The sequence below is a fragment of the Lycium ferocissimum genome, chromosome 3 (genome assembly GCF_029784015.1).
Source record: "Lycium ferocissimum isolate CSIRO_LF1 chromosome 3, AGI_CSIRO_Lferr_CH_V1, whole genome shotgun sequence".
Classification (NCBI taxonomy): domain Eukaryota; kingdom Viridiplantae; phylum Streptophyta; class Magnoliopsida; order Solanales; family Solanaceae; genus Lycium; species Lycium ferocissimum.
Genome location: NC_081344.1, coordinates 4,740,460 through 4,753,975, shown reverse-complemented (window position 1 = coordinate 4,753,975; position 13,516 = coordinate 4,740,460). Strand labels below are relative to the sequence as shown.

General features: G+C 34.5%; 1 protein-coding gene across 1 annotated transcript; it reads right to left on the bottom strand.

Moving 5' to 3' along the window:
- LOC132049384 (uncharacterized) lies at window positions 1-9,986 on the bottom strand. Its single transcript, XM_059440152.1, has 4 exons — window positions 9,594-9,986; window positions 6,632-6,790; window positions 1,155-1,236; window positions 1-439 (listed from the first exon to the last, which is right to left on the bottom strand). The coding sequence occupies exons 1-4, from the start codon at window positions 9,912-9,914 to the stop codon at window positions 291-293; spliced, it is 711 nt and encodes a 236-aa protein (XP_059296135.1). The 5' UTR covers window positions 9,915-9,986; the 3' UTR covers window positions 1-290.
- Between the last annotated feature and the right edge of the window lie 3,530 nt (window positions 9,987-13,516).

Genomic DNA, 13,516 nt, shown 5'->3' with positions numbered 1-13,516 from the left:
TGGAAGGCAGAACAGAGGTAAAAACTGACAAAATTTCACAAGTTGCATAGACAATAGGTTTTCCAGCACCTCAAAATGGTCCCCATTTAAGGAAACAAAAAACTGAACGAGAAACCAGAATACAACTATATCATTCTAATATTTTTGCTCTTTTAGGTATGTTTAGGTAACTGAAGAAGGTTTAGAGATAATATTTCATGAAAAGATGCGAAACTTGAAGTATGTTCGAAAAAGCTTCGATCACAACAAACCAATCTCAACCTAAAGATTTCCAATTGGAGAAGTGTTTGCTACGTCTGTTCCCAGCCACCTAGCCTTGTCCCTGGGTCATAGTTTGTAAACAGTCGAAACTCATTGCCTAGTTTGCTGGAGTGATGTGGCCTAAAAGCGCATGGACGTAAACCCAAGAGCTCTGAAGCCCTATCCCTTTGCACTTCACCTACGTGACCAAAAAAGAAAGAGAAGTGAAATAACATTCAAGATATTCACTCTGGTTATTTTCAAGATGGGATATCCTTCTTCACTTTCTCCTGTCATTTTATCTTTTCTCTTTTCTTCAGTAGAATTCTCACTCTCTGTTCTTGTATTTTTGTTCCTCCTCTTTTTTTTTTTTTTTTTTTTTTTTTTTTTGCTTTGGAGGCAGCTGAAAGTCGATAAATCTTGTCTCTAAATCATTTACTCCCTCCGTCCATTTTTACACAAATTTTAAAGTATGTTTGATTGTTTTTAGAGTATGTTTGATTGATTTCAATCATTAGTAATAATTGGGGTGATAGAGTATGTTTGATTGATTTCAATCATTAGTAATAATAGGGGTGATATAGTAAAATTGTCATTCTATTTATGACTCTTTAAGGGGAGTGACAAGTCAATACAGGACAAGTAAAAATGGACGGAGGGAGCAATAGTTTCGACTTTTTTTATATATTTTCTACTAGTTTTTTTTTTTTTTTTTTGTGTATAAGGTCATAATATTTGCTATGATAAAATTAGTAAGCAGTTTCGTGACAACCATGAAGAATGAAGACAGGCAGAGATAACAGGATTTAATGTTTAATGATCCTTGGGAAAAAATAACTAGATTCAATGACCCATTAACACAATGAACAACGGGAGACCAGGTCGTAAAACATTGCATAAAATTCAGTACGTACCTGTGAGTAAAAGCAAGTAAGGTTGTCCTGGTCTCATGAGAAAAGAAATTGTTTGAGCAGTTTTCTCCAAGCATTCCTGACTCTGAAAATTTACGAAAAAAAGGTATTTGAATAAATCATTGCATATATGTCAAAATTGCACAAGACAAGTACTGACAATAACGTGATTAATTCACTTTCACAGCATTCCCGACTCTCAAAAATGAAAAGAAAAAAAGTATTGAATGAATCATCATACAAATGTCAAACTTGCACTAGACAAGTAATGTCAATAATGGGATTAATTATCTTCACAGTCACGACAGTTCATAAAGAGTTAGTTTCCTAACAGAGATAAAAGAGGTTAAGTGATTAGAAATATCTATCATTTTCTAGGTTATGAACAGCCTTCTAATACAGCTGAAGATGCGCTACAGGTTAATTTAAGCAAGCCTTTCTTTTTTTTTGATGAGATAAATGATTTCATTGCAGGCATCAAGCAGATGCATAGTAGTTACAAAAGTAGAATAGCAAAAGGGCCAGCTCTCCTTTATATAGCTAGTTAAGGGACAGGAAGCTGGCAAAGTTCAGAAAGGTAACAGGGGAATCTAATGGAGATAAATAAACCCAGCTATACAAAAACATGAGGCATTTAGCTTTTAAAGATTGGTAGGTAGTTGATATCCCATCAAAGCATCTTCTATTCCTTTCATTCCAGATACTCCAACAGATGGCTGCAGGTATCATCTTCAGATTCTCTTGATGGCACTATCAACTCTCCAACAACTCCAGCTTACAAAAACATCCCTGATACTCTGAGGCATGACCCATTTGAGTCCAAAAAGTACTAAAAACATATTCCATAAATTTGCAGCTATTGGACACTGTAGAAATAAGTGGTTGTGAGTTTCTGCTTCCTTCATGCACATATAACATCTGTTAGCCATCTGAAACGTCCTTCTAGCTAGATTGTCTTGAGTCAAGCAAGCTTCATGAAATGCAGTCCAGCTAAAGCAGCTGATCTTAGGGGGCAGTTTGATTTTCCATATAAGCTTCCAAGGCCAATGAGCTGTAATTTCATTCTGTGGGCCTAGAAGTTTGTATGCTGCTTTAACTGAGAACTTTCCGTTCCTTGTTTCTCCCCAATTGAGTTGGTCTGGTGTTTCACTATTTATTGCAACACTATGAAGTGCTGCTAGTAAGCTTACCAACTCCTCCATTTCCCAATCTTGTATGTTCCTTCTAAGGATGATGTTCCATGAATTCCTTTCTCTGTGTTGTTGAACTGTAGAGTTTGGCTCCCTTGATAACTGAAACATGTTGGGATAAGCAGCCATTAAAGGGATGTCGCCTAACCATTTGTCTCTCCAAAATCTGATATGCTGCCCATTCCCTGCTACTAAGTGTTGGTGTTGTGAGAACTCCTCCCATAACTTGCTTATGCTTCTCCAGACACCAACCCCATATGGCTCTGTTGGGATATGAGAGCACCAGTGGTTTAGCGCTCCATGCTTGGCAATAATTACATCCTTCCAAAGGCTCTGCTCCTCCTGAGTGTATCTCCATAACCATTTCATTAGTAGGCTTTTGTTGTGCAGTGATAAGTCTCTAATGCCGAGGCCACCCAACTTTTTTGGTAACAAGACTAGTGGCCACTGCACCAAATGAAATTTATGGTCGGTGCTATTCCCTTTCCAAAGGAAATTCCTTCTAGTTTTGTCCAATTGCTCCAAAGCCTTACTGGTTATGGGATGTAGTGACATACTGTAGGTTGGGATGCTATCACGCACACTGTTAATCAATGTTAGTCTGCCCCCCATTGATAGGTACTGCATTTGCCAAGTAGCAAGTCTCTTTTCAAACTTCTTGATGACTCCACTCCAGATGCCTTCTGTCTTATATTTAGCCCCTAGTGGGAGTCCTAAGTATGTGGTTGGAAAAGTACCAGTTCTGCAACCCAGTATGTCTGCCAGTTCCTTAACATTCTGCACTTCATTTACAGGATAAATCACACTCTTGAGCATGTTTATATAAAGACCTGAAACTGCTTCAAATATTAGTAGAGTAAGGTTTAGATGGAGGATCTGCCCTCTGTCAGCCCCACAGAAGACCAAAGTGTCATCTGCATATAGCAAATGGGAGATGTTGACTGCTCTATCCCTTCCTATATCAAAACCAGTTAGCCATTGCAATTGCTTGGCTTTGTTCAACATTCTACTCAATCCTTCCATAGCTAGTATGAACAGAAAAGGTGAAAGGGGGTCACCTTTCAAGTTCATTTTTAAGCAGGATCCTTGCATATTTATAGAGAGACAGACCTTGAGGGTAGAGGTAATTATGCTTGGGATCCAGATTAATAAAAAGTAAAAGACAAAGCAGATTCATTATAAAAACTAGTTAATTGACCCGCGCTTCGCGCAGTTAGATACGTTATTTTGTAAATTTAATTAATAAAAAAGTAAACTTTAATCTAAGACAAACACAAATAAAATAAAAAATCAAGTGTTTAAGGAAAAAAAATATATATGAAAAAATAAAATATAAAAAATATCAAATAAATAAAATTTCCTATTGTGAAGGGAACTTATTGCGTAGAGGGAAAAATTATGTAATTACAATCTTCTGCCCCTTTATTCCTATTTAAATGCTATTCAGAAATGTTAATAACAATCGTAGAGTAATTAGATTATGCATTAATATCTTTAGAAGATAATGATATTATTAATGCATTGACGGACAATTAGTAAAACTAATACACAGTTTCAAATTAAAAGTGTATATTTAAACACAAGTTTCTGTTTTATTTTCACTTCGTAAAGGAAAAAAGCAGAAACCTAAGAGGTAAAACCCAAAATCTTTTGATATCACAATGAAGTGTTCACCAGAATTAATCACATAGTAATTATTGAGCCCGTTCGGATTGGCTTATAAGTTGCTTATAAGCTGTTTTCAGCTTTTTTGAGTGTTTGGGCGCCAGCTTAAAGTCATTTTGTGTTTAAAATAAGCCCAAAAAATTAATTGAGCCGTTGACTTAAGTTATCTAAAGCGGCTTATAGCTAAAACAACTTAAAACAAAAATAAGTTGGCCTACCCCAACTTATTTTGTTTTGGCTTATAAGTTTTCGCCTTATAATGTTCGCTGTAAGCCCATCCAAATAGGCTCATTATTAACATACAGAATATCTCAAGAAGGCAACATAGCGCGCATTTTCTTAAGCATGTACAAAAATAAAACTGTCCAGGGAAAAGTAACTTTTTCAAAAATCTTACAAGAGATGGCATGGACAATACAAACGAAAAAAAAAAAAAAAAAAAAGAAGAAGAAGAAGAAGAAGTGTTATTTCCCTATTGAAACTATAATAGTTACTTGCTTTATTAAAAAGAAAAACTACAAAAGGTTCTTAGCTGAAAACATCATCTTTGTCTATTAATTTTTACAAAAGTGATGGTGGAACCAAGCACTATATTTGCAATTCCAACATCGTTAATCCTTTACCTCAACTATTGTCCGAGTAAAAAGAAAATTGTTGTTGTTGTCAAAAATGCTTGTCATGTTACACAAGTTTTAATTGGAAAACAAAAAAGTATCAGAAATAACAACATGGTGATACCAATTTAAGAATTTTACAAACTTAATTTATGAAATGATATTTTTCTAATACTCTAATCTTAAACTAACCATAAAATATATTTTTGTAAAAAATAGAATATCTTTTTTTTTTTTCTGACGATACACACAACTTCATAACACAACATATAAGTACTTTGAGAAACTTAGATTTCTAAATCAAAACATAACTTTAAGCGAAATAAAAAGAAGAGGTCACGATGACACAACAAAAAAAATAAAAGCAAAAATGCCCAACGCAGTTAATGTCTTTTCCGCTCAAAATAATCCAATTACAAACAAAATTAAACAAAAGGTTGTTAAGATATATTTCTAAACGCCAAAAGATAAGAAATCAAGAAAAATATAGAAATCTTCATACCTAAATCCATGAAGTAGTTTTGAGGAAGTTACTTGGCATTCTCGTAAAAAGCAAGAAGGCATAAACTTGAAGAGTATCAGTTGAATAATGTATGGGTGAATGTTAAAAAGTTCAATAATAACTGGACAAAAAGTTAGGGACAAACTACAACACCGATGAAATATATATTGTTAAATTTAAATTCAATACTGACTGGCAACCGTCGTGGATAAAATATAACACGGATGAGAACACCTTGCTCCAAAATCAAAACAAATTTCTAAAAAATTACTAACAAACAGTCAAATTCTTATATTTCTCCTTAATGAAGTCACATTCCTAAAAATAAGTTCAATCATCATATATCAAAAATCTTCAAAAGAATAAAATTAAAGCAGTCAAATAAAAAAAATGAATTGTTGAAAAAGTTTTTAAACTTTGAATTTCCTAAATTTGTCTTCTTCTTCTTTTTTGTTTTTTTTGTTTTTTTGTAATATGAGTAATTATTACATTAATTTGACATAAGAGACGGGATTGTGGACTGAGATGGAAAACAAAGAGTAATATAGAAAGATGAGAGGACAGGGAAAAACAAAGATGTGTTGGGCATTGAATAATTTCATAACTAATATATATTATGTAAGAACGTCATAGAAAATGAGAAATTAAGTATGGAATTTTAACTAAAAAGTTTAAATTAAATCAGCTGTAACCATACGTTTCATTTGTTCAAGGGATGCACTGTTTAGTTTTCCATTTGTTTAAGGGATGCAATGCTTAGTTTTTGTTGGGAACAATTGCAACGGCTTGTGTTGCATTTAACGGAAAAGAATATTTTTTTAATATAAAATTTGAAAGAAAAAGGCAAAAAAATGACAAAAAAGATAAATAACATTTGAGGCCAACGAGGCATGCCACGTGGCAGGTCTAGTGCCCCGCTTTATATAAATATATAGATTAAAAAAAATAAAAAATAAAAGAAGCAGAGGTAAAGATAAAAATTATGTTTATGAGCATTGTCAACTAGATACTAAGATATGCCCGTTGATCGAAGAATAACAAATCAGAAAAATGAACAATTAAGGCAGCATAAAATCTCTAATTAGTGGAGACCAGTAGAAAATGAAAGAAGCATGAATTTTCTGATAGAACTTAGAAGAGAAAGTAACATTTGAAATTAAGATGACCAAATTTAGAGAAGAAAAGAAATGGGCAAGAATAAGGTTTACTTAGAAACTTGCATGCCAGACTATGAAACAGTCAAGGTTGGGATACTTACATGCAAACTATGCACTCTTTTCATATATCATCCCAACCAAAGGTGAGAAGCCCATAATTAAGCAATGAATGATCATCAACTATATGTAAAATTCTGAATATAAGGAGGATAATTTATTTAGAGATATCTCTTAAGTATAGAGGGACCTTCAGAATCAAATCAGACACAAGTAAAAACGAAATAAGTACAAAATAAGACATTTTTTAATAATCATAGAACCGCTTCGGTATACAGCGCATATAAGCTCTCACCAGGTAAGGAGGATCTGCAACAATTATTGGATATGAATGTTTCAATGATGAAGGAAGGTCTTCTGGTTGTTTGTAGTCGTAGAATGTGAACTCACTTCCATACTGTTCAAACCGTTTGTCATACTCAAGAAGTTGTGCTGGTACATTAGGGTCAATTTTCTGAGACCAAGTGCATAAAACAAAGCATTAGAAGTTGGAACATATAGCAGTTCATCATGACGAACTAAAAGATCAGATAACAATTGAGTACCCTCAAGGTCCAAACTAATGAGATAACCTGGCAATGAGCTTCGGACCTACTGACTAACTTTGAGAAAGGAGAATAACATAAAATTGCAGAGAGGGGTACATTAAAGAAAAGTGATGAATTGTGCTATGGAAAACATCATGGCAATGAGCTCTAGACCTACTAGCTCACACTGAAGTAAGAGAACAGCATAAAAATGAAAGGCAGGAAAATAGCAAAACAATCTAATAAAAGAGCAGCTCTTTTTGCTACTTCAGGGGAAAACATCCTGCAATCTTCACATTAAAGAAAAGCAACGAATTATGCCGAGGAATGAGGAATCATAAGATTATATTGCACATCGTTCCACGACAAAAAAGACGTTCACATCATATGAGTACATGGAAGAATGAAGACTCATCAATGCGTATGACTACATAAAGCAAGTTATCTTTTAAAATTATATAGGTCAAAATTGTGTGCGAGTGCTATAGTATAATTGGTTGCAAACTGATGGATCACCTTCAAACACTTTTTTCTTTGAAAGTGCTATTCTTTGCTTGCCATCGCTTTGTTCTTCACTCAACAAAGGTTAATATCTTTTTTCAACATTTATAAGAAAACTTTTGTTTAGAAACTGGTAAAGTTGATTTATATGAAAACTCATCTAGAGGAAAAGAGAAGAGTTACAAGAAATGAGAAAATGGACCCAAGATGCGGAATAATATGAGAAAATTGGCCCTCTCATTCATGAACAAGATAAAGGAAAAGAAACCGAAGAGCATGAAGACTTTTGGAAGAATATGATTATAGGTGTGATCTTCCGGAAACTTGTGCACCACTAATACTCCATTGAAACTGAACCCCTCATTAAAAGACTTGTTCTTTGATGCCCTCACAGTGAGAGACCGAGTGAGAGAGGGAGAGAGAGAGAGGGTGTGAAAGGAGATATCACACTAATCATAAATTATGCTTTTTCCAGCCAAAGTAGACATTTTACGATGCTTTAGTCTAGCTAAATCTCCAATTTTAAGTTACTAAAAGTAGCCATTGAAGAGAGGAACACAAAAGAAAATAAGGAACACCACAACACTCTGACGGGAAAAAGGAAATGCAAGAAAAACGTCAGGATTGCTTCATAAGCACTGTGTACAAACACTCTTGAAACAATATGACATAAATTATAAATTTCTTACATAATCTGAAATTGGGCATGCAAATAATTTACACACGATATACGATACAGCTATAACATGGAGCTAGAAATATAGTGTACACAGAATTATAGTGTCTAGACTTAACATGATTTGTTTTTTATGTCTAGACTTTAAAGGACGAAAGCGGCCTAAGTATACAAGTTTGACAACTAAAATACACTCAGTATCACCTTAGTACACATACCGCAAAATCAAAATGAACAATGTCCTTCAATTAGAATTTCAAGAACTATTGTTTCTTATTTCAGAGAAATCAGTTGTTTCCAGCTAAATAACAAGCTTGATTCACCAGCAAGAGTGTACAAGCCAGGGTAACCCTGTCCACCAAACTTGGGCAAATAGGAAGAAATCACTAGGTGCTTTCTCTTTGCCTCGGTATGATTTGAAGTTGTGACTTGCTCCCTACCACACATTACTCTGTACTACCATGCCATTGAATCAAATCTCACGAGGCCAAGAATTACTGTTCTCATTTTAGTAAATTTTCACCAGGCTGAATTATATTCATCCCATACAAAATGAAATTAACAATAACCCTGAGGTTATTCACGGTGCTTTTTATCGGTTTCATGATGTGTTCTGGGTACTCTTACACCCTGTTTGGATGGTGGTTTCCCGTGGTTCATTAATGTATGGTTTTCTACGAAACCACGTTTGTATCCATTGTTCTTAAAACTATGTGGTATGGTGTTGTAAATCCATTATAATTCCGTGGTTATATAGCCATGAAAAAGTTCAATTTTTGTAACCACGGATTTGGTGATTTTTGCGTGGCTACGTATTTCATTTCTCCATTATACCCCCACCCTACCACTAACCCTACCCCACGCCACCCCACCCCACCCCTGCCCAACACTAACCCTACCCCGCCCCACCCTACCACTCACCACGCCAACTACCCCACCCACCCTACCACCCCAACCACCACCCACTACCCCTCACCACCACCCAACCCCACCCCACAACCACTCACCCACACCCACCACCAACTTATTTTTAAAAGTTCCTATTTTATCCTTTACCTGAGTATTATTGATATATAAACTAATTTCTAATTTAAGAGTTAAAGGGTATTTTAGTGAACTTACAAGTTATTATACAATATAATACAAACAAAAGCCGATTTCATATACGACTACTTTGCAATACAGCCATTTTTTAAAAGTGTGGCTATTAAACCACAACAAAAAATTTATTTTCGATACAAAATGCAAATTTGCAAAAATAAGCAACTTTTTTTTTTGTCATTTTGTTAAAAAATACAATACAATACAATACAACACCTACAAAGATGCTATTTTTAAAATGCACATTTTTAAAGTAACTACTTTCGACTATCACTTAATGGAATTTTTACAACCATCCAAACAGTGGGTTAGCTTGCAGGGTTGTACATACAAGGAAGAGATGAGTTAGTCACACGCGGGGTCCAGTTAGTTATTACTTTTCTACTCTTACCCATTTAGTCCTTCATATTTCAATAAGTAGCACAATTAACTTTAAAATAACCGTACAGTACCTTGAGGTAAGCGTAAAGCGTGGGGCAAGCAATGCAAGCAACGGCCGGCGAATCAATCGACCGGCAAAGCTCCAGCACTTCATTAGCAACAGTTTCAGCTGTTTCTCTGTCATACCAAAACTGGCTTAGCCGCCAATCCTCCGACACCAGTGCCACGTCATCCTCCGCCGCCTGCTCGGCCACGTCATCTTCAACTAGTGCTCCGTTCTGTTCGGCGAGGAACGCTTTTAGTGCTTCTAAAGCGTGAGAACTTAGCGTCGGAGTATCGTCGTCGGAGCGCAAAACGACGTCGTTTTGTACGGTGTCTTTGGCTGTCTCCATTTTTGATAAACCCTAGCTTCTTTACAGTTTCGAAATTAAGAAGAAAAGGAAAATTACATATAACCCCTCAAAGAATGGTTAGTATATACTAAGGCGTTGTTTGGTGTGCTGGACAAGCATAAATAGTCCTGGATAATAATTTAGTACTGTCTTATTCCTTGTTTGGTTACTAATTATGAGATAAGTTATACTCCCTCCGTCCTATATTAGTTGGCTACTTTCCCTTTTGCACTTTCCTTAAGAAATCATAAATAAAAAATATATTTTACTACTTTATTCCTATTTCTCTCCAATAAATACATTCTAATCAATATTGATTATTTTTTAAGAATATTTAATACTGAGGGTAAGATGAAAAGATTTAATTTTTATCTTGGTTTTGTAAATGAACAAGTAATCTAGGACATATATTTTTAGTAATGTGACCAAATAATATGGGAGGGAGTGAGTACTAGGATTAGAAATAGTACTGGGATAAGTTATCCCTGCTAATGGTGAAATAATAGTATCAGGATTAGTTATCCCATAATAAAATAATAAAAAAGACAAAAATAACTCTGAGGTCCCTCAAACCCTTTTCTACTAAATAAGGTGGAGGGCATTTTGCTAAACAAATAATTTTTTCTTAGAAATTATATGATGCATGTTACTTTTAATATAACAAACCAAATAATCAATAAGAAATAATACTAGAATACTAATCCCAACATAACTAATCTCAGTATAACAAATCCCAACATAACTTGTATCCAAACCAAACGACCTCTTATCGTTTGGTATGTTGTACAAGCATAAATAGTCCTGGGATAAAAATTTAGTATTACTTTATCTCTTGTTTAGTTACTAATCCTGAGATAAGTTATACTAGGATTAAAAATAGTACTGGGATTAGTTATCTATGTCAAATGGTGAAATAATAGTAACATGATTAGTTATCCCTGGATAAAACAATGAAAATAACAAAAATACCATGAGGTATCTTAAATCCTTTTCTACTAAATATAAGGTGGAGGGCAATTTTATAAATAAATAATTATGCAATGCATGTTATTTTTAATACAATAGACCAAGCAGTCAATAAGAAATCATACTAGGACGACTAATCCTAGTATAACCACTCCAATATAAGCAATCCTAGCATAACTTGTTTTCAAAACAAACAATCCCTTAAACCTCCTTGAAATTTGAAGATACTTTGCTCCTTTGCTCTTTTTGTGTCAATTCTTTTTGGGATAACTATATGGCATAACTAATTCTAGTACATATTTAGATTTAGTAACTATAGTTTAGATTGATTACATCCTATAACTAAAAGTAATTTGTTAAATACAATTAATAGCTACATATATATTTAAGGTAGAATACCCATCATCACATTATTCACTTCCAACCCAACCCTCCCATCTCTCTCCCCTCTTCCCCCACTGCTCCGGCGAGGAGCTTCCAGCTCCGGTGAACCGGAGCAGCCGTCTTCTCCGGCGAACTATACAACTCCACATCGCCAAACCACACCACTGCCACTGCCCTGCCGTCTTCTCTGAGTATTTGTCGTCTTCTCCGTCTAGATCTGACCGGCGTCAGTAGTCTTCTCCGTTTTGCTACAGATCTGATCGGAAAAAAGCAAGTTTTGAAGAAAGTCCAGAGCCATTTGGAAACAGAGCCAATTTATATGAATCTTAGTCCAAAGCCATTTGGAAATTTATCTACTACTCTTTTTACCCTTAAAATGAATAACAATTGAATTTGTACGCGGTGCTCAGGATATGTGGTTTAATTTAACACGACATTAGATTATACGACAAACAAAGAAGTAGAATGAAATATATAGATCTGACTGCGATGAGTGTTGATCGGCCTCGGGTACTACGAACCGAGGTCAATCCCCTATGACCGGATACTGAAGAATGAGTAATAATGAGAAATTTAGAAAAGATGAATGAATTTTGATGATTATATTGCCTGCTTAGTACACAGTATATCTCTGTGTTAGGAAAAAGCGATCGAAAATAAATGGGGGCCTCCTCTTATATAGTGAGAGTCCTAACCCTAGTACATCTAAAAAAGGAATAGAATCTCTCGATAGTCGTTAACGCAATCGGTGCCGAAATATCCGGCTGATGGCGGATATTTCGGTCTTCTTGTCATGGTGCCTAACCGCCCTTTCATCTCGCTTTAACGCCTCATTCCAAGTCGAGCTTGGATACCTGGTCCTGATAAGATCGGTCTCATACCGACCGAGCATAGCTTTCACATCGGGAAACCGAGGATATCCGTTTCCTTGGTTTTACCCGTATACATACTCCTTTTTCTCGAATTAAATGATTTAATTTGACTTAAAAAGTGCTATATTGAAAAATCAAAAAAGGTAATTTATTAAATTTAATTTGTTTAAAGCCTTAAGAATCACGAGGGGCATCAACCTTTCTGAATACCCAATTAGGGGAACATATTACTCTCTCCGGATCAAAAAAAGAGTCGATTTAGTCATTTGCACACCCCTTAAACTATTCACTCCAAGAAAAAAATATGTAAATTGACTAAACTACCTCTAATTAAGATTTCCATGAGTATTAACTTGAAACATTGGGACTTGATCACTCAATACTTAACATTAACTAGTATGAACATATTGCAATGATTAATAGAACACTCCATTATTTCTTCTTTAAGTCGTTTAATGGGGTAGTTAAAAGTGCTCCAACTTACAGCACGTACCGAAGCAGTAAGAAGGAATAAACCTTTAAACTTCTCTTCTCAAAACGGTCATCTAACATGGTTAGTATCCAAAATAAAATTGCAAATTTTCAGTAAAATTTCAAAACGTCAAATGGAGCATTTTCATTTTCGGAAAGTTTGATTTCCGCATAAAATTTCAAAACGTCAAATGGAGCAAATTTTCAATATTTACCACCAAAATTTGTCCTACAAAATAAAAGAAAGTTTGATTTCCGCATAAAAATGAAATTTATAAAACTCTTGATCATCACATGCCTTGAATAAATTTTAAATGCCTAGACCAAACCATAAGTGAGCCAAACTTGAAATGGAGAGTAGCTATTTCGTATAATGTATTTCAATTTTTAAATCGGAATAAAAACGTCGAATGGAAAAATTTGAATAATAGTCAAACTTGGAATAACCAAATGTTGAACTTATTTAATGATATCGTAGAAAATTGAAGTAATAAAAGACTTTTAGGAATATGTAAATAAGGGCAATTTTGGAAGAATAAGGTGAATTATTTCTTGATTTGATACAACAATGATACTCAATTTTTTGATCCAAAAAAAGAAATTTACTCTACCATGTCTCGCGTTCTTTTTTAAATTTTGTTGAATGCCTTGAAAATCACGAGGAGATTTCATTTTTGGACCAGCAGTAAAGGTTGAAAAGTGTCTTATAAAACTTTTCGGCGCGAAAGATTTATAATAATATCTAAGTATTAGTTGGAGCAAGTAATACGAAGTTAAAAGTGAGAGACGTCATTTTCCAGCAATGAAGTAAAATGTTTTTTATAAACTATTTTCTGGTAACCAAACAACGAAAAAATGACTTCTTAGATTAGAAGAGCTGAATTCTAGCTAACTGATTCTCATTCTTTT

Excerpts from the sequence above, each read along its gene's own strand:
- LOC132049384 (XM_059440152.1), bottom strand. The coding sequence starts at position 9,914 with ATGGAGACAGCCAAAGACACCGTACAAAACGACGTCGTTTTGCGCTCC. Across the intron at positions 6,791-9,593 it reads CGCTTTACGCTTACCTCAAG|AAAATTGACCCTAATGTACC; the intron begins GTACTGTACGGT and ends ACTTGGTCTCAG. Across the intron at positions 1,237-6,631 it reads TTGCAGATCCTCCTTACCTG|AGTCAGGAATGCTTGGAGAA; the intron begins GTGAGAGCTTAT and ends GTAAATTTTCAG.